The sequence below is a fragment of the Cebus imitator genome, unplaced genomic scaffold, assembly GCF_001604975.1.
Source record: "Cebus imitator isolate Cc_AM_T3 unplaced genomic scaffold, Cebus_imitator-1.0 Scaffold461, whole genome shotgun sequence".
Classification (NCBI taxonomy): domain Eukaryota; kingdom Metazoa; phylum Chordata; class Mammalia; order Primates; family Cebidae; genus Cebus; species Cebus imitator.
In genome coordinates this window covers 1,070,178-1,097,347 of record NW_016107776.1, presented here as the reverse complement: position 1 = coordinate 1,097,347, position 27,170 = coordinate 1,070,178, and the positions used below count along the sequence as shown (strand labels likewise).

General features: G+C 41.9%; 1 protein-coding gene and 1 non-coding gene across 11 annotated transcripts in view; one reads left to right on the top strand and one right to left on the bottom strand.

Moving 5' to 3' along the window:
* Window positions 1-27,170, bottom strand: part of CLTCL1 (clathrin heavy chain like 1) — a 128,738-nt gene that overhangs the window by 53,976 nt on the left and 47,592 nt on the right. For 7 of the 10 annotated variants that reach the window (XM_037732647.1, XM_017512088.2, XM_017512095.2 and 4 more), the window contains 7 exons: window positions 18,079-18,347; window positions 9,560-9,721; window positions 6,469-6,582; window positions 2,977-3,150; window positions 1,779-1,976; window positions 707-907; window positions 447-599 (listed from right to left, as the gene is read on the bottom strand). In XM_037732647.1, coding sequence (XP_037588575.1) covers window positions 447-599; window positions 707-907; window positions 1,779-1,976; window positions 2,977-3,150; window positions 6,469-6,582; window positions 9,560-9,721; window positions 18,079-18,347 — 1,271 coding nt within the window. The remainder of the gene's footprint in view (window positions 1-446; window positions 600-706; window positions 908-1,778; window positions 1,977-2,976; window positions 3,151-6,468; window positions 6,583-9,559; window positions 9,722-18,078; window positions 18,348-27,170) is intronic. The other 3 variants (XM_037732649.1, XM_017512093.2, XM_017512096.2) reach the window with 3 other exon arrangements.
* LOC119468628 lies at window positions 14,895-15,010 on the top strand. The gene has a single exon (XR_005197348.1). It is a non-coding gene; the product is annotated as a small nucleolar RNA SNORA15 (small nucleolar RNA).

The following is a 27,170-nucleotide window of genomic DNA, read 5'->3' as shown; positions in this document are numbered from 1 at the left end:
CAGCAACATTACCATGTGTAGGCACCAGCCTTCTGCCAAACACAATATCCAATCAAATCAATTGATTTCATGTACATGGAAGGCACGATTAACTATACAAACAGCTCAGACCACAAAGAAGTTAATCTGATCTGTGTGCAAACAGGGACAAGATCTGGAAGTCTGCCAAAATATCAAATTAACCTACAGAAGGAAAGGAGGGAGAGTAAAAACAAGACAAAGCTCCCAAATAAAAATAAGATGGAAGGACTGGAAAACTAAGGGTAATAAAAAATGGAAGAGAATAAAATATGATCATTATCAATGAATAAGGATCCTAACAGCAACACCGCCAACTCTCACACCAGAAGACTTATAAAGAAGAGTATTTTATAAACTTCGAAATCAGCAACCACTCAACCACATGTGAGTAATGTGTGAGATGCTGATGGTTCAACACACATTACCTTTTTGGCATAGAGAACAATTTTCTGGAATTGGCCAGTTTCTGCAAAACACTGGATCACTTTGCTTGGCACGTTTGCCTGAAGGTACACACTCAGAGCGAGCATGGGGTCAGAGGTTCTGACCAAGTCTCCGAGCTCCTCTGAGCACTCCAGCTGTGGTATGCCAAGGGACAAGGCAAAGTTAGGAGGTGGGGAGGGAGCCTGGACCAAGTTTTCAAGCTGTGGGGGGTGGGGGACTATGAGGTCACAAGCGTTTCTACCTTATCTTCTTTCAGCCACTTTTCTAGGAGTTGCTTACGCCCCTGCTGAAGAACCAGATGGCAAAGTTCTAAAGATTCAAGTTTATTGAGCTGACCCTGGTCGAGCAGGATTCCAAAGTACTGCAGCAACGGAGAAGCCTGGCCAGACTGAGTGGGTACACTCTGGAATTTCTGGACTGTCTCTCTGGTACGCAGGATTCCCTAATAATAAATGGAAAAATAGGTCACTGTGTTGTAATCACGGGGGGTCCCATCACTCAACTTGCTTGTATATAAAAACAAAAACTTGCCAATGGAAATTCCGCACTGCTGTGTCATGGACAAAAAGTCCTCCACCAAGGCAACTGCTTCTACCTTCAACAATAACTGAAAGTATGGGAGACTCTAGGTCCGTCAGGTGGCTTCGCACCTATGCTTCTCCCCCAGCATGCTGCAGTGAGAATTAGGCCTCTCAATCAGTCTTGTAGTAGTGAAGTTCTGCTATCATTATATTCTAATTCAAAATACTTAAATTCATGAAGAAGGCTAGAAATGGTTTGTTCATAACTACCCCTTGAAAGACAAGAAAAATTCTTTCAAGGACAAGCAACTTGGAAGTCTTTATCTACTCAGGAGCAGATTCAGTCTCTGAACAATTTATCCAAATAAAATAAACCAAAGAAAAAGCCATATGCAGAAATGTATATTCGAAAAGAGTAGAGAAAGTCCAGAGTAGGACTATTGCTAAATAAAACAGGGAACAACCACTTGATGTATTGTAGTTATATATTTGACAACCAGGTAGCAGGAGTAGAAAACTGTAAGTTACAAAAATGTGAAACTGTACCTAAGCTGTTGGGTGAGAGGTATGTATGCACACAAAATGGGAGACAAGAAGAAGTGCTGATACAGGAAGACTGTGCTTTCTGTTTACTTCCTTAACTGTTATGCCATTGGTGCAGAAATGTTAAACTAAAAACTCATAACACAAATACACTGCAATATTAGTAGTGAAATACTTTTATGACTTATTTTCCTCTCAAGATTGGCTCTTAACACTCAGAACACTTGAACAGTATTCAAGGTTTATCACCTTTGGTGCAGACGCTGCCACTTTGGCGGCTTCAGCATAGCTCCCCTGTGCAAAGAGGGTACCGAATTTTCTCACGAACAACTCCTCTGCCCCAGCCAGGTTACTACGAATGGCCAAACGCAGACCAAGTTCTGGATTCTGAAGCATGTTGGCTGCATAATTCACAATGTTATCTTCCTCAACACAAACTGACAGCACCTGTAAGGACCCAACAAGTGAGAGCGGCTGAGCCTAGAAGAGTGCCCCACCATCCCTCCGCCATGTTCCCTCCCGATGCTGGAGGGGTAGCCCCCTTCTCAGGCGAGCATTGAGCACACCAGTGATGGTGGCCCTCATAGTGAAAGGATGCAAAGGAGACGAAAGCTGAAAGGTAAGAAAGCAGAACAGCATGGGAGTCTACGTAGTTGTTAAAGTTACATGGATAAGCACCCCAGTGATGCGTTCCACACTACAACAAAATGACCTATGTGGATGGAACTGATAATTTTTCCTCTTAAACTTTTTATTTTTAAAGCACAGAGTTTATTTCTTTTTTAAAAAACATTTTTGTAGAGACAGGGCCTCACTAGGTTGCCCAGGCTAGATTCAAATTCCTAGCCTCAAGCAATCCTCCTGCCTCAGCCTCCCAAAGTGCTGGGATTATAGGAATCAGCCACTGTTCCTTTTATTTATTTATTTTTAATTTTAGAGAGAGGCTCTCACTCTCTCACTCAGGCTAGAGTGCAATGGTGTGATCCTAGCTCACTGCAGCCTCAAACTCCTGGGCTCAGGCCATCCTCCTTGCCACCCTCCCATGTAGTTGGGATTACAGGCATAAACTACTGTGTCCATCCAAGAGTTTCTTCTTTTAACTATCTTTTTTCAACTATGCTTGAGAAAAGTAACTTCAATACTGTAGTATCTGCTTTTTCAACCCTCCCAGATTAGGGTGTGCATGGTATGAAGATGAAGTGTTGTGCATCAGAACTGCTATTCTATGCGGGAAGGAGCTGCTCTCCTGGAATCAGTCCTGTGTTAGAAATGGTGCTGTCTGAAGAGGGGAAGTGCCAATATGAAGGAGAAGGAGACATGGATTAGGGTTTTAATAACAGGAGCTATTAATAAACTATGCCCAGCCACTTTCCTGGAGAAGAGGGAAAGTAAACACCAGCCCCTAATGAATGGAAAAGGTGGAAAACAAAACGTCAGAGTTACACACCTGTCCCTTTTTGTTGACACCAATAATTCCAGAGGTCGGTTTGTGTGGAGCAGTGACAAATATTGTGTCAGCACTAATACGGTTCATGTAGATGCACACACCAGACTCTAGGTCGTACAGATGAAGATAGCCACACTTCGTGATCAAGTAAATAACACCATGTTTAGCTCCAATCTGTAAGAAGACAGACAGCAAGAAGTTAAGAGGTAAAGAGGAGAAGCCATGTGGGTAAAAAGAGTTCATAAATTAGACTAAGAGGACTTTTTTGGTTTTTTTTGAGACAGGGTCTTGCTCTGTCACTCAGGCTGGAGTGTAGTGGTGCCACTATAGCTCACTGCAGCTTCCAACCCCTGGGTTCAGGTGATCTTCCCATCTCAGCCTCCAATGCAGCTGGGGCTACAAGTGTGAGCGGCCACATCCAGCTATTACGAGGATTCTTCAGTCTCTCAGGCCAAGAGATTACTGGTGGGAGCAACGCTTCACTGAGACATGGATTCTAAGTTGTACTTGATTGAGAATTAGTTTTAAAGCCATATTTTGTCCAACCACTTTCAAATAAAGGTCCGATAAACTCAGGCTACTCCATTTATCTTTCAGGTAGAGTAATCCTTTCGGTTTGTCAAATCCCTTTAAGCAAGCTGTGAGTTTGTAAGAGAAGGGGAAAGTTCCGGACAAAGACCTAAAATGCCAAGTTAATGTTCCAGCACGCCTTCCACCACCACTTATTAACCTTTAGTTTTGCCAAATGCTATTAACTTTTACAGAAAAATATTTAACACACAAGAAAACCTGAAGGAGATGGGTTAAAAAAAAAGATGCATTTGCCCAACCAGATTATTAAACATATATATTAAATTTTACCATTGGAAGAGAGAGAGAGAGAGAGAGAGAGAGAGAGAGAGAGAGAGAGAGAAATAGAACTTAATTGAGAGTCCTGAAAGAGAATGAATCATGTATGAGGATTTAGTAAGAATGAGTGTGTGGTGACACATGATTATAGTCCCAGCCACTCGGGAAGCCAAGACAGGAGGATAACTTGAGCCAAGGAGTCTGAGTCCAACCTGGGCAACACAGCAAGACTCCAACTCTGAAACAATAAACAATTACTAGGTAACATATTAGTGGAAAATAGGCACTTTAATCAATATGTAACATATATTATTAATATAGTCAGCTAGCTATCTGGAGATGGAAGTAGGAGTAAGGAACTGAATTTCTGTTTTATTCTCTAGATCTAAATAAATTACAGATGGGTCAAAGATTTTAAATAAAAAACAAACACAATTAGGAGAGGAATGAAAGAAAATATTGGTAAATGTTGTGATCATCTTGGGGTGCAGAAGTATTCTCAAAACATGATACCATTGCCACACAAAAATGCAACACGTTCAGTAAAGTGGCACGTACCACAAATTATGGGAAAAATATTCAAAATACATCAGACACTTAGTATTCTGTAAGTACAAAAAGTTCTTACAAATAAGGTAAAAATCCTGGAGCTAGGCACACGCCTGTAACCCCAGCTACTTGGGAGGCTGAGGCCGGAAGACTGCTCAAGGCCAGGAGTTCTGGACTGGTCTAGGCAACATAGCAAGACCCATCTCTACTTTTTAAAAAAACATCCTGATAGAAAAAAATGCAAAGATTAGGAAAAGCCAATTAACCAGATGCATATGAGTGGCTAATAAATCAATTCTACCTTGATGGTAACCAAGGGAAAGACATCACAACATGGGATGCTGTCTAGCTACCAAGGGAAGCATCAGTAGGAATGTGAAGTGGCCAGAGTGGTCAGGAGAGTCTGCGATGGGCATGTGCCCCTGACTCTGCAGTTTCATTTCTAGAAATTTATCCTTGGACTTTTAGACTAACACACAAAGGTGTATGCAGCACATTGTTCCTTATAGTGTTTCGTGTAAATGTAAAACCCATCAACAGGGGATTGTTTAAATGAGTTGTGGCACAGAAGAGATGACGCAGACAATAAAATAGATACATGTGTGTTATTGGCACAGAATGATCTACAACACAGCTAGAGGAGTTTACACAACAGCAAGGCTAGTGCAGAGACATTTTCATAAGAGTCCATCTGTATAAATCTGCATAAATGTATGCGTATTAAGTTACTTCTACAGGCATGGCCAAATTGCCAGCAGTGTGAGGATTTCAGGAGGTATTTAATTCTGCTGTTACATTTATTGATATTATTAGAAATTTACAGATAACATATATTTTATGAGAAAATAGTAAAAAGGAGAGTAATTATATAATCTTACATATATAATCTGATTCCAATTTTCTTCAGAAAAGGTATAGATCTAAAATTTTTATAAAACAAGCTGTAAAATTTTTATTTATTTATTTATTTATTTGTTTCTTTATTTATGTATTTTTTGGAGACGACGTCTCGCTCCAGGCTGGAGTACAGTGGCATGATCTCGGCTCACTGCAATCTCTGCCTCCTGGGTTCAAGCAATTCTCCTGCCTCAGCCTCCTGAGTATCTGGGACAACAGGCACACGCTGCCATGCCCAGCTAATTTTTTGTATTTTAGTAGAGATGGGGTTTCATCGTGTTGCCCAGGCTGGTGTTGAACTCCTGAGCTTAGGCAATCTGCCCACCTCATCCTCCCAAAGTGCTAGGATTACAAGCATGAGCCACCACGCTCAGCCAAGATTTTCTATATATTTTACATCCAACCGGTTCATCTACAGAGGAATGTTTTCTTTCTTAAAAAATCTTTTAATTTGTATTACTCAAAAATGTTTCTTTTTTTATTTATCTTTCTGACCTGTGCCTTCAACACTTCCACAACAATGTTCTGCTCCTCAATAAGGAAAGCACACTTGATCACAAACACACTTAGCACACACGGAACCACCACAGCCCCTGCCAATACCTGTTTCTGTTTTAGAGAATCTCGTGAGAACTTCAGGTCTCACAGCACGAACTCCTCCAAGTCTGTCTGGGCACATGCCACATGCAGGTTTGGGTGTTTTCCCAACCTTCTTGATATAAATGTGAACAATTCTCCTACAGGGGCTCAGGACTACCTAGTTTCATTACAGACTGCATGCCAAACGCTGAGCCATTCTGAGTGCCAGCTCAAAGGACTGTCCCTGGGAGCTCTAGGCTCCTTCGATGGCAACCAATTGTAAAGGAAATGAGTGTTTTATTCTTTATGTATGCTCATATTCTCATACGACAGTGAATATCTAATCTTTTATAATAAGAAGGAAAGGGCTTAGGACTTTGGTGCATGACTTGGCAAAGTCTCCTGATGTCCTAACTCACCCTGATGCATGGCATTCCTTTCTATGAACAGGACCTTCCCAGCTCACAGACCAAAGCTCTAGGCCTCTAAATGCATTTAAGAGCATCACAGTGGCAGGAGACAGCAGAAGCATCCTAAAAATGGCAGCCTCCTATATCTTGGGAGGTGCTAGAGTACATTTTAGGACATGAAGATGTTTAGAGAGCAGCACATTCATACCTGCATAGCCACTGGAAAATCAGTCTGTGCCTCTGGAGGAAAAAACACATCTACCGCTTTCTTTACAAAAGGCTGGTTTCCTGCTGCAGGCTGTCCAACTTCAATGATGTGCAACTAGAAGAGAGATTTTAGGTCAATCGAGGGAACTGCTTGTGGTGGTGGATGAGTGTTAGCCAAGGCACAGAGGCAAGTGGAGCCTCAGGTCTACATACTGGATGACTAATGCTAAAAGTCACACTCAACCAAAGCAGAAAACCCCCTTGTCGGAGCACCTGTCATTATCCAATAACCTGCTGCCCACCACCAAGCATGGCAAAGGGCCGTCAGGCAGCCTGGGATCCTTAGTTCCAGCACAGTGGCAGAATTATGTCCCCTCTCTGGGCCTGGATGCTGACGAAACAAAGGGCTCTAGTCAGAATCTGCTGTCCCTTCCAGCTCTCTCCCTGCCCTCCTGCATATAGCCCAGACTCACACAAGCCTGTTAGCGCAAGATCTCATCACTGGAGGCCAAACTCATGAGACACCCTGACCATCGCACAGGCCTGATGTTTTCAAGGTTGTGCTGGGCAGGGGTAAGAATCTGATGAGGGGGCCCATCCCTGCCTTTAGGAGAACAGCTCCCAGTTCCTGACTGATACCAGTGGCTTCCCTATAACTTTGTTATTATTATTTTTTTTTGAGACAGTTTTGCTCTGTCACCCAAGCTAGAGTGCAGTAGGGGCGTGATCTCAGCTCACTGCAACCTCTGCCTCCAGGTTCAAGTGATTTTCGTGCCTCAGCCTCCAAAGTAGCTGAGATTACAGAGGTGCACCACCACGCCTGGCTAACTTTTGTATTTTCAACAGAGACGAGGTTTTGCCATGTTGGCCAGGCTGGTTTCAAACTCCTGACCTCAGGTGATCCACCAGCCTTGGCCTCCCAAAGTGCTGGGATTACAGGCATGAGCCACCATGCCTGGCCGCCATAACTTCATCTAAAGAAAAGATATCATAGCTAACACAAATCTGCAATAAAATCCAAAATGGAGCATGAGAGACATGAAAGAAGGGCAGGAGACTGGGCTTAGAGGACACGACGAGGGTGTCCCTGGTGGGCCGTCTGGGTTTGGCCGGGCAGAGAGAGAAGAGAAGAAACACCAAAGGGGCTCACATAAGCAGGGAAGCAGCACTGAGAGCTGGGCTGGTGGGGGAGGCTGAACGGCAAGCATATGGGTGCTCCTGTGGGTGCAGATGCGGGGGAACAGAAGTCTTGCTTTGGGTGCTTCAAGACACATAAAATGTAGATTAGGAGAATTATCTGGCTAGGCCTATTGGTAAGAAGGTGTGAAGCCGGTCTGAGGACCTAATAAATGGCTCTTCTGTAAGCATTTGTGAGGTGAGAAGGGCTTAGTGTATCACAAAAGGCTAAGTCAGATGTGAGACTTGCTAAAGGTCAGCGACAAGAGAATGGAATGGGGCTTCACCACTATGGGTTCTTGCTTGGGAGCTGAGAAGGGTGACACTGCCAGCAGGAGCAAAGGCACAGAAAGGACGCCAGACTCTGAGGGTGGCAGCAGGAGGAGGTCGGCAGGAAAGAACTGTGTCCAGACAAGCTCTGACCCACATGTGGAGACAGCTGGCCAGTCAGTCCTGAAAGGACAAGTGAGTCCTGAAAGGAAGGCGTATCCCAGGGCACAGGCAGGGTGGGGCCCTCCCAGGACCTCACACCCACCCTGCAGCAGGGAGGGCCAACTCTGACATGAGGCACAGGGCTGCTCTGGGACAGGTACTGTCAGGAAACTGCATTTCCCAGGCTCTCTGGGTATGGAAGGGACTGCCACAGAAGACCTCCTGGTCCATCTCCAGCTCAGCTGGAGGGGCATGCCCACCAAAGAGCTGGATGTAGAGAGAGCCCCCAGCCCTTTCTCTTCTCGGGGCTGCCGTCTGTGCACAGAGGCCCGGTCTGGAGAGTGCTCTTCTCCGCAGGGCATTCCATGAGGCAGGCTCTGCTCTGAGAGGGGGTCCTGTCACTGCCCTGCTGTAAGGGGAAGTGTGCCTCACTCTGAGGGAATATGGGAGCAAGCTCTTTGAGACACATAACTAAAGTCAGTGTCATTCATCAGCTACAAGGCTGACATTTGGCCCGAATCCTTCTCCTTCTGGCTCTCAAATGAGGAAGACATGAAGTATGTTACTCAACAGGAGGCCAGAGCATTGGAAAACATGTATTTTAGATGAGGAAGTCTGTGAAGCCACATCCTAATTGAGAACTCCTCTGTCTTGGGGAATATTTCAGGGCGAATGAACAACCCAAAATAGTGGTTTCAGAATGTGTTTTTGATAAGAGGATACTGTCCTGAAGCAGCTCTCCAAGAGGCTGAGAACACCCTGGTGGAACCCAAGGTCTTCCTGACATCACAAGCTTTTCTGTCTCCTCACTTTTCCCCATGGCAGCCCTGCTGAGCAGCTGCTGGCCACGTCCCTGAGCCTAATAAAACCCAGCTGGCTCCTGGGCACAGTTTCATCTCTCTGGAGTCTCCCTGCAACCACCTGGGCAGAAACATGCCTCATGGTAAGGATGGCTCCACACTGGTGATTTCACAGTCGTCTCCCCAAGAGCACAAACTGTGCCTCACTTAACTTTTTTTTTTTTTTAAACAAAGTCTCACTCTGTTGCCCAGGCTGGAGTGCAATAGTGCAGTCTCGGCTCACCGCAACCTCCAGGTTCGAGGGATTCTCCTGCCTCAGCCTCCCAAGTAGCTGGGATTACAGGCACACACTGCCACGCCTAGCTAATTTTTTGTATTTTAGTAGAGATGGGGTTTCACCGTATTGCCCAGGCTGGTCTTGAACTCCTGAGCTCAGGCAATTCGCCCAGTTAAGCCTCCCAAAGTACTAGGATTATAGGTGTGAGCCACCATGCCCAGCCGTAAGAGGATTTTTTTTAATGGGAATGGGGCCACTTGATCATGGGCACCATGGTGTGAACTTCTCAACACCAGGAACCTTTCTCACACAGACACCTGCAGGCCATACCCAACGACACTCACGCATGCCCCTAACGCCAGCTCATGACACTTTTCTCAGGGAGAAGACGGTAGAGTGGATCTTACCTTGCCTCCTGTGGGATTCCGTACAGCAAAGCAGAAAAGGGTGGAAGGCTTGGCATTCTCCTCGATCTTGAACTCTGCAAAAGCAGCGGCATGGCCTTCTATGGGTTGTGAGGCCTTCCGATCCACAGAGTAGAGCTGCATTGCCCCAACTACACGGTTTTGCTAAGAAAAGGTATTACACAGTGAAAGGGAGAGAAAGGAGAGGAATATAAAGAAACAATTCTTAAGATATGTTTCTAAAATGAAAGTCTCATACATTGGCATACTTCCTCTAATAAAAATTAAATGTATTAGCTATTAAAGGCATGATATCACTCTGAATTTGATGTGGAAATGTAGCAAACACTACGGGAAAAAATAAGACCATAAAAATGTAAGATGGATGATCCTAATTTGTTAAATATAACAAGTATGAGGGCATTTTTTCATGGAAAGTAACTCATGCATTTTGGAGGAAAAACTCCAAAGCATTAATAGTAGTTAAATCAGGGGGATGCAATCACAGGCGAATTTTGAAAATTGTGTTTTCTGAAATTTCTAAGTAGCAAAAATTGTATTTAACGAAAACTAATAAGGCCAGGCACAGTGGCTCACACATGCAACCCTAGCACCTTGGGAGAATCACTTGAGGCCAAGAGTTCAAGACCAGTCTGGGCAACATAGCAAGATGCCATCTCTACAAAAAAATAAGAAAATTAGCTGTCATCGTGGTACATGCCTGTTTTCTTAGCTACTCAGGAAGCCAAGGCAGGGGGATTGCTTGAGACAAGAAGTTCCAGGTGTTGCAGTGAGCTATGACTGCAGCACTGCACTGCAGCCTGGGTGCCAGCTTACAACCCTGTCTCTAAAAAAACCAAAACCCCAAAACCAGTAAGGCTAATATCTTCTATAAGACTTAGAATTCATATTTTCTACTAAAGAATTTCAATACATTTATATCCAAAATCAAATGCTCAAAAAGCTAAGTAAATGGAATACAAAAGGGTCCCAGTTCAAGCTCCTGTAATTCAACATTCAATCCTCTCTGCTGAGTGAGCACACATGTAGTCTGTGGGTAAAATCCTCAGTCTGCTCCCTACTCATTCATGACTCCTTCAAATGGGAAAACAAAGGCTTCAACTTTGTCTTTGAAAATATTTTCTATTGCACAGGTTTCTGTTAAAGTTATTAATAAGCAAAGTACTGACACATGCTACAACATGGATGAACCCTGAAAACATGCTAAGGAAAGAAGCCAGGCATGAAAGGCCACACATTGTCTGATTCCACCCATGAAATATCCAGAATAGGAAAATTTAGAGAGAGAAAATAGATTAGTGGTTGCCAAAGGCTGGTAATAGGGAGAAACAAGGGAGTGGCCAGCAGATAAGTGGTCTGTGTTCTAACAGAAAAATGAGCATGGAAAGGTAAAAATAAGAATCCAAAGACAGGACAAAACTCACTTCCCCAAGAGACCGTGGGAAGACTTCCAGCAACATGGTGACAGCACATTTGAGTCCTAAATGTACAGACACCTAAACAAAGCCTAAGCTGAGGCCAAGATGAAGAGGCAGGGAAGACAGAACAGCCAAGGTGAAGGTGAGAGACCGGACCTGAGGCTACATGTGTAGCCTTGGGCCGATGGCCTGCTTCTAAGTCTTAGGCGCGTGCCAGGCTTACCTTCCCACCTCATGGGGCCACTGAATGTTAAGTGTGTCCAATTTGGGTAAAGGCATGGTAAGGACTATAGCAGTCAAGGACTCAATGTGCAAATGCATTCACTGTGCCAGGCACCCTGCTAGGGGCTAGGGATAAGTAAATATGACACAGATCCTTCTCTCAAGGACAGATGGTGAGAGTTTCTGGCAAATATGTGAGCAACTGCGATACAGAGTGCTGACTGCTACGGCACGGGATAGAACAAGATGCCTTGTCAGCTCACCAAGATCAGTAAGTCAGGGAGGCTTCCCAAAGTGACACCTAAGCTGGGGTAAGAGCTAACCAGGATGACAGGAACAGAACTCGCTCCAAACAGAAACAGGTATTTGTATTTGCAACACTTGGACAGGGCTGGCAAACTATGACCTCATATTCCCCACCCCTTTATATGTTGAGGTGACATTCGTAAAACATAAAATGAACCATTTTAAAGGATATGATTGAATGGCATTTAGGACATTCACAATGTTGTGCAACCAAAACCTCAGCATAGTTCCAAAACATTTTCATCAGCTAGAAGAAATTCCTGTGCCCATTAGTCAGTCGCCAACCCTCTGACCCCAGTCCCCTAGCAGCCACCAATTCTGCCTTCTAGCTCCATAGATTTACTGATTTTAAATATTTCATATAAATGGAATCATAAAATATGAGGCCTTTTGTGCCTCACTTCTTTAACTTAGTAGGGTTTTTGAGGTTTATCCATGTGTAGCATGTATCAGTGCTTCATTTTTAGGGTTGAATAATATCCCACTGTATGAATACACCACAACTTACTTACTCACTCATTTGCTCATGAACATTTGGGCTGTTTCTACCTTTTGGTTATTATAAAAAGTGCTATTATGAACATCTGCGTAAAAGTTTTTGTGTGGATACATTTTCTCTTGGAGAGACACCTAAGAGTGGAACTTCTGGGTCAAATGATAATTCCATGTTTAACTTTTTGAGGAACTGCCAAACTGCTTTCCACAGCATCTGAAAAATTTTATATTCCTAACACTAAGTAGGAAGGTTCCAATTTCTCCACATCATTGCCAACACTTATTTTCCACTTTGTAAAAATTATAACCATCCTCGTGGGTGAAAAGTGGTGCTTTACTGTGGTTTTGAATTGCATTTTCCTAATGGCCAATGATGTCAGGCAAGTCCTTCGTCCATTTTTTAATTGGGTTTACTTTCTGTTGTTGAGTTGTAAGTGTTCTTTGTATATTCTGAATACTAGACCCTTATCAGATACATGATTTTCAAATATTATCTCCCAAGTTGTCTTTTTTTGTGTGTGTGAGACGGAGTCTCACTCTGTTGCCCAGACTAGAGTGCAGTGGTGTGATCACAGCTCACTGCAACCTCCGCCTCCTGGGCTCAAGCGATTCCCCTGCCTCAGCCTCCAGAGTAGCTGGGACTACATGAATGCGCCACCACACCCAGCTAATTTTTTGTATTTTAGTAGAGGTGGGGTTTTCACCATGTCGACCAGGATGGTCTTGCTCTCCTGACCTCATGATCCGCCCACCTTGGCTTCCCAAAGTGCTGGGATTACAGGCGTGAGCCACTGCGCCTGGCCCCACGTTGTCTTTTCACTTTATTGACAATATCTTTTTATGCACAAAAGATTTTAATTCTGATGAAGTCCAAATTATCTATTTTTAAATTTTGTTGCTCAGGCTTTTGGTGCTACTATACATAAGAATCCACGTGAAACCCAAAACTTTCTCCCTATGTTTTCTTCTAGGAGTTTTGTAGTTTTAGCTTCTTCATTGAAGTTTCAGATCTATTTTGAGTTTATGTTTGTACACAGTGTGAGGCAGGTGACCAATTCCATTCTTTTGCATATGGATATTTAGTTGTCCCAGCACCATTTCCTGAAAAGACTACTCTTTCCCCATTGAACACTCTTGACCCTGTCAAAAATCAGTTGGCCACAGTTGTCGGGGTGTATTCCTGGACTTCACATTTTTTTCCCATTGGTCTACATGTCTATTCTTATGCCCATGAGGTGTTTGACTGTTGGTAAATGCACGGGATTTTAAAATTTGTTGGTTTTTAGTTTGTCAGTAAAGCATAAACAAGTAATTAAGGTTTATCATTTCTGTTTTATACTCCTCAAACATAATAATTTCTTTGTCAAGAGGTATAATTCTCATATGGCATAATTTTTTGTTTGTTTTCTTTTGTTTTTGAGACAGAGTTTCACTCTTGTTGCACAGGCTGGAATGCAATGGTGCGACCTTGGCTCACTACAATCTTTGCCTCCCAGGTTCAGGCAATTCTCCTGCCTCAGTCTACCAAATAGCTGGGATTACTCGCACATGCCACCACTGTTGGCTAAGTTTTGTATTTTTAGTAGAGATGGTTGATAGGGGCAGCCTCCCAAAGTGCTGGGATTACAGGCATGAGCCACTGCGCCTGGCCCTTCTAAGAGTTTTGTAGGTTCAGTTCTCACATTTATGTCTGATCGATTTTGAGGTTTTTAGTATTATGAGATAGGGGTCCCATTTAATGCTTCTGCATACAGACATCCAATGTCCAAAAACCTTGTATTGAACAACTATTCTTTTCTTCACTGAACTGTCTTGGCAACCTTGTAAAGATCAATTGACCATAAAGGATACATTTTGATTAGACAAGAGGAATACGTTCAAGTGATCTATTATACAACATAGTAATTACACTTAATAACAATGTGCTGTATACATGAAAATCACCAGGAGTAGATGATGTGTTCTCACCACCAAAGATAAGTATGTGAGATAATGCATAAGTTAATTAGCTCAATTAGGCCATTCTACAATGTATACATTTTTCAAAACGTCATTTTGTACATCATAAATGTATACAATTTTGTCAATTAAAAATTAATGAAATTTTGACCAAGCAAGGTGGCTCATGTCTATAATCCCAGCACTTTGGGAGGCCGAGGCAAGCAGATCACTTGAGGTCAGGAGTTTGAGACCAGCCTGGCCAACATGGTAAAACCCTGTCTCTACTAAAAATATAAAAAGTAGCGAGTGTGGTAGTGTTTGTCTGTCATCCCAGCTACTTGGGAGGCTGAGGCAGGAGAATTGCTTGAACCTGGGAGGCAGAGGTTGCCGTGAGCAGAGATTGTGCCACTGCACTCCAGCTTTTGTGACAGAGCGAGACTCTGTCTCAAAAATAAATAAATAAATAAATAAAATTAAGGAATTTAAAAAAACTATATTTATACTCTACTGATATTATTTTGATTTAGAGAAATATGTTCATACCTTATTAAAAATAAACTGACCAGTGAGACCAGCCTGGCCAACATGGTAAAACCCTGTCTCTACTAAAAATACAAAAAAAAATTAGCCAGGCATGGTGGTGTACACCTGTAATCCCACCTACTCTGGAGGATGAGACAGGAGAATTGCTTGAACCTGGGAGGGGGAGGTTGCATTGAGCTGAGATTTAACCATTGCACTCCAGCCTGGGTGACGAGAGTGAAGACTCCATCTCAAAGAAAAAAAAAAAAAAAGAAATAACCTTGAGTAAATTTAAATTTATTTCTAAGCTGATGCTATGGCTAGGTTTGTATAATTCTAAAATTTTTATTTGGCTTCTGTTCCTTTTAATCAGAACATTAACTTTCATACGCTGTTCACAAACCATTAAAACTGATTTTGAAACTTAACAGAAATCACCAGACACCATTCAAAAGCCATCTTCCCTTTAGAATGGCTGCTGGGATGCTAAGGTTTTTCGTAGCATATCATTATTAAAGGTGATACAAATAAATGGGTTGGGCAAGGTGACTTACACCTGTAATCCCAGAACTTTGAGGTGGGCGGATCACTTGGGGTCAGGAGTTTGAGACCAGCCTGACCAACATGGTGAAACGCCGTCTCTACTAAAAATACAAAAATTAGCTGGGCGTGGTGTCACGCACCTATAGTCCCAGCTATTTGGGAGGCTGAGGCATAAGAATCACTTGAACCTGGAAGGTGAAGGTTGCAGTGAGACGAGTTCATGCCACTGCACTCTAGCCTGGGTGACAAAGTGAGACTCCATCTCAAAAAATAAATAAATAAAAAAGAAAAGAGAAAAGAAAAAGAAAACCTGGCTTTTGGGCACATCACTTTTCTAGAACTCATCTATTTTTTTTTTTTTTTAATTTAGAGATAGGCTGTTATTCTACTGCCCAGGCTGGAGTGCAAATACATGATCAGGGTTCACTGTAACCTTGAACTCCTGAGGTCAAGCAATCCTCCTGCCTGAACTTCTCAGGTAGGCAGGACTACAGGTGCATGCCAGCACACCCAGCTCATTTGTTTGCCATCTATTCTTAAGTTAATACCACATGCTACTTTATTTTATTTTTTTGGGGGACAAGGTCTCACTATGTCACCAAGGCTGGAGTGTAGTGGTGTAACCTTAGTTCACTACAACCTCTGCCTCCCAGGCTCAAGCAATTCTCCCACCTCAGCCTCCTGAGGAGCTGGAACTACAGGCACATGTCACCACACCTGGCTAGTTTTTGCATTTTTTGTAGAGATGGGGTTTTTGCCTTGTTTCCTAGGCTGGTCTTTAACTCCTGAGCTCAGATTATCCACTTTCCTCAGCCTTCCAAAGTGCTGGGATTACAGGCATGAGCCACTGAGCCCAGCCAGTACCAGATTCTCAATCTATGCAAGTTTGTGGCAAGTTTCAAAATTGGGAAGTATAAGTACTCCAACTTTTTGTTTGTTTTAAGGTTGTTTTGGGTATTCTGGGTTCCTTGCAATTCCACATAAATTTTAGGATCATCTTGTCGATTTCTACAAAGAAGCTAGCTGGTATTCCAGTAGAGATTATGTTGAATTTGTAGACCAATTTGAGGAGTACTTCCATCCTAAAAGTATTAAATCTTCCAGTCCATGACCATGGGATATCTTTTGATTGAGATCTTTAATTACTTCCAACCGTGTTTTGTAGTTTTCAGAATATAACTTTTGCACTTTTTAAATTCATGCCACTGCACAGGAACAAAACCATGTAGTCCATTCTGGAGCAGAGACATGTATGAGAAAGGTAAATTTACCTCTAAGCATTTTATTGTTTTTGATGTTATTATAAATGGGATTGCTTGCCTGATTTCATTTTTGGATTGTTCGTTGCAAATGTGTAGGAACACAACTGATGTTTGCATACTGATATTGTATTCTGTAACGTTACTCAATTTGTTTATTAGTTCTAATAGTTTTTTTTTTTTACCAGATTCCTTAGGATTTCCATATATAAGCTTATTTCATCTGCAAATAGAGACAGCTTTAATTCTTCCATTTAAATCTAGATGTCTTTTATGTTTTTCTCACCTAATTGCCCTGGCTAGAATCTCTAGTCCAAAATTGAACAGAAGTAACAAGAGAAGACATCTTTGTCTTGTTTCTGATCCTAGGGGGAAAGCGTTCAGTTTTTCAACATGAAGATGTTGGTTGTATTTGTTGTAGATGCCCTTTATCAGGGTGAGTAAGCCAAAATCTTAGATCTTGTTGCCCTGTATATCTGCAATGCTACTGCCTTCAACTAGTCACACATGCCTCATTTCTTCTGGGAGTTGCAGAAATGGAAGAGATCCTGAAGTGGAAAGAAGTACTCCTTCCCTCTTTGCATATTCTTCATGTTTCTCATACATGTCTCTACTCCAGAATAGGCTACATGATTTTGTTCCTGTTTCTGCCTTTCAACTAGTCTCCTGGCCTCCAGTCTTCATGGCGATCCATCCCCAACATCAATGATAGCATTTTTTTTTCCATTCCACTATGCTGCCAAGAAGGAAAATTGATTACATCACTCTCACTTAAAACCTGCTACAGAATTCCCATTGCCTGCAGTCTGGCCCCCACTCATCTCTCTAAGTCTTGCCCCTCTAGCTGCCTAATGTGCTTACCTATAGGTATCATCCATAGTGGATGACCTCAGACTCCTAGAAAAAGCCATTCTCTTCCATTCCATGCCTTTGCACACGCTGTTTCCTTCCAAAGTGTGGAAGCTAGCATAATGCAGCTTAGATCCTCCTGTGATGTGGGCTCTCTTGACTGAAGGTACTCATGGCTCTCACAGTACTCTCCTCAAACATGTGACAGTTATTTAATTACCAGAATCGTATGGATGCACCTTCCCCACTAGGCTATAGACAGATCATTCACTGGTCATCAGGACTGGATGATTAAGATCTATGTCGCAAGCGCAAACATCAGTAGTCCTCAAGTATCTGGTGACTGAATTAGCCACCAGGAATGAAAAAAGGGAGGACAGAAAGATACTGCTTTCATTATAAAAGAATATGAGTTAGTACCATTCCAGTCAGTCTTTAAAATGCAGTCTAAGGACTACTTCTTATAAATCTATCGGTTCCAAATTACTTTACAAAATTCCTCAACAACCTCTCAAAACAGTGCTAGAAATAGTGTATATAATGAACATCAGTAACGTGCTGGAGTGCAGTAGTTAATGGGCCAAAGGTAAATTATTTGATCCAAGTTCAGACTTCTTTGTAATCTCTGTTTCCCTCAGTTGCAGGTCTACTTTTGCCTTAAACCTATAACCAGCTTCTTTTTTTTTTTTTTTTTTTTTTTTTTTTTGAGACAGAGTCTCACTCTATTGTTCAGGCTGGAGTGCAGTGGTGTAATCTCGGCTCACTGTAACCTCAAACCCCTGACCTCAAGAGATCTGCTTGCCTCTGCCTCCCAGAGTACTGGGATTATAGGCATGAGCCACCACACCTGGCCCTATAACCAACTTCTAATAACTTAACCATTCCACTCTAATGTTGGGCTTTGAAGTTCCATCAGACCAGCCTCTAAAGGCAGCTCAAGGCTTACCTGAGCCGAGATGCCTACGAGGAGCAGCCACTTCTGGTATTCATCAGTCCGGTAGTTAATCACCTGGCAGCCCGCCAGGCTGGTATGTCTGTCAAACATCTTAATGGGCTGGGAGTCTCCTTCCATGCTCCAGTGGTAGACGGCTGTCTCGGTCACTAAGGCAACAGTGTCCACAGAAACCCATTTCCAGAAAATCACCTCTTCTGCCATAGTATGAGCCTTCATTTTATTCTTCATCTCAATATTAAAGATCTGAAGTGTCTTTCCAGCTAGTATTTGATACAATAGAGATTAAAGAAAGATAAATTAAAAATCTGAAAGACAAATTCTTATACTCTTAATTCTGAATTCTTTAATATTACTTTAGGTTGTACCGGTGATCTCATTAACAGGGTCTGAAAGCAGCTGCCGGAGTAGTAATTAACCACACCTTAACGTCTAAATATTGAGGAGAGCCTGTATATGTTGAATTCTTCTTCAGAATATAAAAGTGTGCAAATATTTATAGATATGTTTCTTTTTTCCTTTTTTTTTTGAGATGGAATCTTGCTCTGTCACCCAGGCTGGAGTTTAGTGGCATGATCTTGGCTCACTGCAACCTCTGCCTCCTGGGTTCAAGCGATTCTCCTGTCTCAGCCTCTCAAGTAGGTGGGATTACAGGCGCACACTGCCATGCTTGGCTAACTTTTTGTATTTTAGTAGAGATGGGGTTTCACCGTGTTGCCTGGGCTGGTCTCAAACTCCTGAGCTCAGCCAATCCACCTGCCTCAGCCTCCCAAACTGCTGGGATTATAGGTGTGAGCCACCACACCCAGCAATGTTGGAAATATTCTATATTTGCATCCATCACAGCAGATAATAGCTACATGTGGCTTTAAGCACTTAAGATGTATCTAGCAAGATATTTCAGGAACTGAATTTATGCTTTAACTTTAATTAATCTGAATGTTAAACAGCCCCATACAGCTAATGTTCAATAGGACAGCACAGTTCCAGACAAAAGATGTGGCATCCATTCTCTGGCAAGAGACCCATAATGTTTCTACCTATAGCAATGAACCAAATTTTGATTTTGGAATCTATATGAAATTTAGAGCTAACATAAAATATTAAAATATTGCTTCCCATTAAGATTGGGAACAAGGCAAGGATTATTTCTCTCACCACTTGTTTTAACACTAAGAATAACAAGCATGATAAGGCAAGAAAAATAAAAGGCATAAAAATCAAAAAAGGAAGCAAACCCGTCTTAACTCACAGACAACATAATTATTTACAAAGAAAGTCCTGCGAAATCTACAAATTTACAAAACAAATATTAGAATTAATAGGCGACTACGGGAATGTGGCAAGATGCAAAGTCAACATACAAAAATGTCAATTGAGCTGGGCACAATGGCTCACACCTGTAATCCCAGCCCTTTTGGCAGGCTGGGGCAGGTGGATCTCTTGAGGTCAGGAGTTTGAGACCAGCCTGGTCAACATGGTGAAACCCCATCTCTACTAAAAATACAAAAATTAGCCAGGTGTGGTTGCAGGTGCCTATAATCCCAGCTACTCGAGAGGCTGAGGCAGGAGAATTGCTTGAACCCAGGAGGCAGAGGTTGCAGCGAGCCAAGGTGATGCCACTGCACTCCAGCCTGGGTGACATAGTGAGAATAGGTCTCAAAAAAATCAACTTAATTTTCAGATGCTAGCAGCAAACAATTTGGAAATATAAAAAAGAATTCATAACCCCACCTGAAACACAGCATTTAGGTATAAATTTAACAAAGGGTGAGCAAAGCCTCTACACTATAAAATATTCCTGAAAGAAAATAAAGGCTTAAATAAAAGAAGAGGCATACCATGTTCATGGATCAGAACACTTAAAATAGCTAAGATGTCATTTTCTCCTAAATCATTTACAGGTTCAATGTAATAACAATCAAAATCCCAGCAATCTTTTCCTTCTTTCTTTCTTCTTTTTTGTTGTTTTTTTTTTAGAGACAGGGTCTCACTTTGTCACCCAGGCTGTAATACAGCAGAGCAATTATAGCTCATTGCAACCTCAAATTCCCAGGCCCAAGTGGTCCTCCTGCCTCAGTCTCCCAAGTAGTTGGGATTACAGGCTTGCACCACCACATTCAACTAATTTTTCTTTTCTATTTTTTTTTTTTGAGACAGAGTATCACTCTGTTGCGCAGGCTTGAGTGTGGCGGCAAAATCTCAGCTCAGTGCAGCCTCCACGTCCCAGGTTCAAGCGATTCTCCTGACTTAGCCTCCCAAGTAGCTGGGATTACAGGTGCAAGGCACCACGCCCAGGTAATTTTTGTATTTTTTGTAGAAACAGGTTTGGCCCTGTTGGCCAAGTTGGTCTCAAACTCCTGACCTCAAGTATTCCACCTGCCTTGGTCTCCCAAAGTGCTGGGATTACAGGTGTCTGCTTAATTTTTAATGTTTGTTTAAGAGACTAGGTCTTGCTATGCTGCCCAGGCTGGTATCAAACTCCTGGCCTCATGTAATCCTTCAATCTCAGCCTGTTGAAGTGCTGGAATAACAGGTGTGAGCCACCACTCCTGGCCCAGCATCTTTTGTTTGGTGGAAAATAAATAATGAATATGGACAAGCAGAGGACAGAGGATAGAAATACCAGCTTTGGAAAAGAGCGAAGCTGGAATACTTATGACACCTAATGTTGAGACATACTATAAAGCTAAGCTATTAATAAAACCTATGTTATTGTCATAAGACACATGTATCAATGAAACAGAAGAAAGTCTAGAAATAGCCGCATGCTCTGATTGGATAAAAGTGCCTCAAAAAAACTCAATAGACCCAAACACATTTTTATTAAAATGGAAAAATTTATCCTAAAATGTATATGGAATCTAGAAGGACCTCAAATAGCCAAAATAATTTTGATAAACATGAACAAGGTGGGGTGATCTCACACTTCCTGAATTTAAACCTCATTACAAAACTAGAGTAAGCAAATAGTATGGTAGCAGCATAGAGACATAGATCAATGGAATATATGAGAGAATCCAAAAATGAACCTTCACATATATTATCAAATGATTTTGCATAAGGGTACTAGGACTGTTCAACAGGAAAAAAAGAATACTCTTCAACAAATAATACTGGGAAAACTGGATCCTCAAAAAATAAAATTGGATCCTTACCTTATACTATATACAAACATTAACTCAAAAAATGTATTAAAGACCTAAACATAAAACTAAAATCACAAGCAGGACCTGAGTCCTGTTCTCTCACTTTCCTCCCCAGATGCCATGAGTTTCATCACTCGTTCTACTACCTTCTCTACCAACTACCCATCCGTGGGCTCCATCCAGCTGCCCAGCTGCACCACCCAGTCTGTCAGCAGCCCAGCCAGCATCTATGCAGATGCCAGCGTTTTGGGTTCCCAGATCTCCATGTCCTATTCCACCAGCTTCCAGGATGGCTTGGGGTCAGCACCCTGGCCTCTAGGATGGCTAGGATCTGGTGAGAATAGGGGGCATCTAGAGTGAGAAGAATGATTACCTGGTCTCCCTAGACAGAGTGAGGAACTTGGATACTGAGAATTGGAGGCTGAAGAGCAAAAACTGGGAGCACCTGAAGAAGAAGGGATGCCAGGTCAGCAACTGGGGCCATTACTTCAAGACCATCAAGAAGCTGATGGCTCAGATCTTTGCAAATTCTGTGGACAATGCCTGCATCGTTCTGCACACTGACAATGCCCATCTTGCTGTTGATGACTTTAGAGTCAAGTATGAGACAGAGATGGCCATGCGCCAGTCTGTGGAAAGTGACATCCATGGGCTCTGGAAGGTCACTGATGATACCAATGTCACTGGGATATATGTGACTGAAGACAGAGATAGAGACTCTCAAGGAGGACTTGCTCTTCATGAAGAAGAACCATAAACAGGAAGTAAAAGGCCTACAAGCCCAGATTGCTAGCTTTCAGTTGACTGTGGCGGCAGATGTCCAAATATCAGGACCTCAGCAAGATCATGGAAGATATCCAGGCCTGATACGACAGGCTGGCTCAGAAGAACCTAGAGAAGCTGGACAAGTTCTGGTCCCAGTAGACTGAGGAGAGCACCACAGTGGTCACCACACAGTCCACTGAGATCAGAGATGCTGAGATGATACTCATGGAGCTGAGATGTCCAGTCCAGTACTTAGAGATTGGCCTAGACTTGATGAGAACTCTGAAGTCCAACATGGAGAACAGCCTGAAGGAGGTGGGGCCTGCTACGCCATGCAGATGGAGCTCCTCAACAGGGTCCTGCTGTACCTGGAGTCGGAGCTGGCACAGATCCGGGCAGAGAGGCAGCAAGCAGGCCTAGCAGTACAAGGCCTGGAATATCCAGGTCAATCTGGAGGCTGAGATCACCACCTACGCTGCCTGCTGAAAGACGGGGAGGACTTCAATCTTGGTGATGCCCTGGACAGGAGCAACTCTATGGGAACCACCCAAAAGACCACCACCTGCAGGATAATGGATGGCAAAGTGGTGTTTGAGACCCATGACACCAAAGTAATGAGGCACTGAACCAGCAGAAGCACGGAACTCTTTGGGGATCAGGAGGCCAATGAAAAGTTCAGAGGTCAAAAAACAACAAGTAAAATCATAAAACGTTAAGAGAAAACATAGTGGAAAATCTTGATGACGTTGGATCTTGCAATGATTTTTTGGGACATGACAACCAAAGAAAAAAATAAATGAACTGGACAGCATCAGAGGTCACAAAAGAGAAAAAAGGCAACCCAGAGAATAAGAGAAAATACAGGCATACCTCCTTTTATTATACTTCATTTTACTGTGTCTTGCAGATATTGCATTTGTTTTTTTGTTTTGATTGACAGTTTCGCTCTTGTCACCCAGGCTGAAGTGCAACGGTGCGATCTTGGCTCAATGCAACCTCTGCCTCCCAGTTCAAGAGATTCTCCTGCCTCAGCCACCTGAGTAGCTGGGATTACAGGCACCTGCCACCATACCCAGCTAATTTCTATATTTTTAATAGAGATGGGGTTTCACCATGTTGGCCAGGCTAATCTTGAATTCCTGAACTCAGGTGATGCACTTGCCTAGGCCTCCCAAAGTGCTGGGATAATTGGTATTTATTTATTTATTTATTATTATTTTTAAAATTTTTTTTTGAAAAAAAAAAAATCAAAAGTTTGCAGCAATCCTCCATCAAGCAAGTCTGCTGGTATCATTTTTTCCAACAGCATGTGCTCACTTACTGTCTCCATGACACACTTTGGTAATTCTCAAAATATTTCATACTTTTTCATATTTGTTATGCTGCCCTATGATCAGTGATCTTTCATGTTATTACAGTAATTGTAAAAAGATTACAACTCATGGCTAGGTGCGGTGGCTAACGCCTGAAATCCCAGCACTTTGGGAGGCTGAGGCTGGTGGGTCACTTGAGGTCAGAAGTTCGAGATCAGCCTGGCCAACATGGTGAAATCCCGTCTCTACTAAAAATACAAAAATTAGCCAGGCGTGGTGGTGCACACTTGTAATGTCAGCTACTTGAGAGGCTGAGGCAGAAGAAAACCGCTTGAACCTGGGAGGTGGAAGTTAGAATGAGCCAATATCATGCCACCGCACTCCAGCCTGGGTGACAGAGCAAGAACGTGTTTCCAAAAAAAAAAAAAAAAATTAGCTGGATGTGACGGTGGGCACCTGTAATCCTGTCTACTCTGGACGCCGAGGCAGGAGAATCGCTTGAACCCCTGAGGCAGAGGCTGCAGTGAGCTGAGATCATTTCACTGCACTCCAGCCTGGCAACAAAAGCAAAACTCCATCTCAAGAAAAAAAGAAAAAAAAAAAAGGGTACTAATCAATAAACAGAATTAAGAGACCAGAAATAAATATTTATACTTACGGTTAAGTTTTATCAAAGATGCCAAGACAATTCAGTGGGGGAAGGATAGTCTTTTCAAAAAACCGAGTTGGGACAACTGGATAGATACACTTCCCCACAAGAAAAAGACAAAGAAGAAAATAACTTAAACTCATACCTCACACAATACATGAAAATTAACTCAAAAAGGACCATAGACCTAAATTTAAGAATTAAAACTACAAAACCATAGGCTAAGCTATGACTCCAAAAGCATAATCTATTAAAGAAAAAAAATAGGTAAGTTGGGCTGCATCAAAATTAATAAGTTTTCCCTTCAAAACATATCCTAATGGTTTGAATGTTTTTGTTCTCTCCAAAATGCACCGAAACTTAATTCCCAAGTGTTGGGACATAGAGCCTTTTGGGATGCAAGCCCCCATGCTCTCATAAAAGAGCTTGATGGAGGGAGTTAGGCTCCTTTTTGCCTTTCTGTCCCTCTGCCATGTAAGGACACAAAGGATTCGGCAACAGGGGCCAACTTGGACATTGAGAGTGAGCCCTTAACAGACACACTATCTGGAGCACCTTAATCTCGGACTTCTCAGCCTCCAGAACTATGAGGAATAAATCTCTGTTCTTTATAGATTTCCCAGAGTCAGGCATTCCATTATAGCAGCACAAACAGACTAAGACAAGATGTTATTAGGAGAATGAAAAGACAAGGTATAGACTAGGAGAAAATATATATAAATCACATAGCTGATAAATTATGTATATCCAGAATATATAAAGAACTCTTATAATTCAATAATAAGATGAACAACCCAATTAAGAACTGGACAAAAGATTTAAATAGACACTTCTCAGGAAATATATATCAATGGCTAATAATCATATTTAAAAATAAAATATATTTAACATAATTAGGCATTAGAGAAATACAAATTAGAACCACAAAATGCTAGTACACAACCACTCAAACTGCTATAATAAAAAGATGGTATCAAGTGTTGGCATGGATATGTGGAGAAATTGGCATCTTCATACATTGCTGATGGGTATATAAAATGGGACAGTCACGTTGGAAAACAGTTGGGCAGTTTCTTAAAAAGCTAAATGGGCCAGGTGCTGTGGCTCTTGCCTGTAATCCCAGCACTTTGGGAGGCCAAGGCAGGTGGATCACGAGGTCAGAAGCTCAGGACCAGCCTGGACAAGATGGTGAAACGCTGTCTCTACTAAAAATAGAAAAATTAGCCAGGCACAGTGGCAGGCACCTGTAATCCCACCTACTTGGCAGGTTGAGGCAGGAGAATCACTTGAACCTGGGCGGTAGAGGTTGCAGTGAGCTGAGATGGCCCCATTGCATTTGGGCTAGAGTGAGACTCCGTCTCAAAAAAAAAAAAGCCAACCAAATTTACTATATGATCCAGCAATTCCACTCCAAGAGAAATGAAAATATATGTCCACATGCACACATATGTTTATTGCATCACTATTTACAATAGAAAAACATGGAACCAACCCAAGTGCCTATCAGTGATAGGCTGGATAAAGAAACTGTGGTACATAAACACCATGGAATACTGTGCAGCCATAAAAAAGAATGAGATCACGTCCTTTGCAGAGATATGGATGAAGCTGAAGGGCATCATCCTCAGCAAACTAACACAGGAACAGAAAACCAAACACTGCATGTTCTCACTCGTAAGTGGGAGCTGAACAATGAAAACACATGGACACAGGGAGAGGAACAACACACACAAGGCCTGTCAGGGGAGTGGAGGCCGAGAAGAGGGAGAGCATTAGGACAAATAGTTAACGTATGCAGGGCTTAAAACCTAGATGATGGGTTGATAGGGGCAGCAAACCACCATGGCACATGTATACCTATGTAACAAACCTGCATGTTCTGCACGTGTATCCTGGAACTTCAAATGAAATTTATTTATTTATTTATTTATTTTCCCCATTTATTTATTTTATTGCATTTTAGGTTTGGGGGTACATGTGAAGAACACGCAAAATTGTTGCAGAGGTACACACAGAAATTCCATTTGACCAAGTAAAATTTAAAAGGAAAAAGAAACTACACAACAACACAACAGAAAAGAAAATATGTCTACACAAAGACTTGTCAGTGAGTGCTCATAGCAGCAATATTCTTAATAGCTGAAAACTGGAAACAATCCAAATGTCCATCAACTGGTGAATGGGAAAACAAAATGTGGCATATCCATGCAATGAAACACTCTTAGATAATAAAAAGGAACAAACTATTGATATATGTTGCAACATGAACATACGACCTCAAAAACACTATGCTAAGTAAAGGAAGCCTACGTATTGCATGATTCCATTTATTTGAATTATCTACAAAAAAATCCGTTGAGGAAGAAAGCAGATGAGTTGCTGGCTAGGGCCAGGAGGAGGAGTGGGAATGGTTCTAAACAGGCATGAGGAAACTTGCTGGGGTGGTAGACATGTTCCAAAAGTATATTGTAGTGATGATTCCGCTACTCTATGAATACACTAAAAATCACTTAGAAGGAGTAAACGTTACATTATGCAAATTATGCTTGAAAAAGGCAGACAAAGACATATTTATATATATATAAAAACTAGAAAGATATATATATCTACATGTATATATAGATATCTTTATATATACAAGATATGTATATATGTATATCTAGATATCTTATATAGACACAGATATATGTATATATAGATATCTTTAATATATATATTATATATATCTTTATATATATAAAGATATCTATATATACATATAGATATCTATATGTATATATATATATCTTTCTACTTATATATATATATATATGCTCTCATAAAAGAGCTTGATGGAGGGATGGGGTTACCTTTACTAAAAGGTAACCCCATACTGGCATTGTACCACCAAGAACTTTTAGTCCAGTTTATATACACACACACACACACACACACACACACACACACACACACACATATCTAGAAAGATATATATATATACATATATATCTATATGCATATATAGATATCTTTATATATATATACAGATATATATCTATATCTGTGTGTGTATATATATATGTCCCAAAGTGCTGGGATTACAGGTGTGAGCCACCGCATCCCGCCATACTTTTTTTTTAACTGCTCCTTGCAAAGCAGGGCTAACCCATAGGCAGTGTGTCCAGAGTAGCCATACACACACTATATATCTATCTATATATGTATATATAT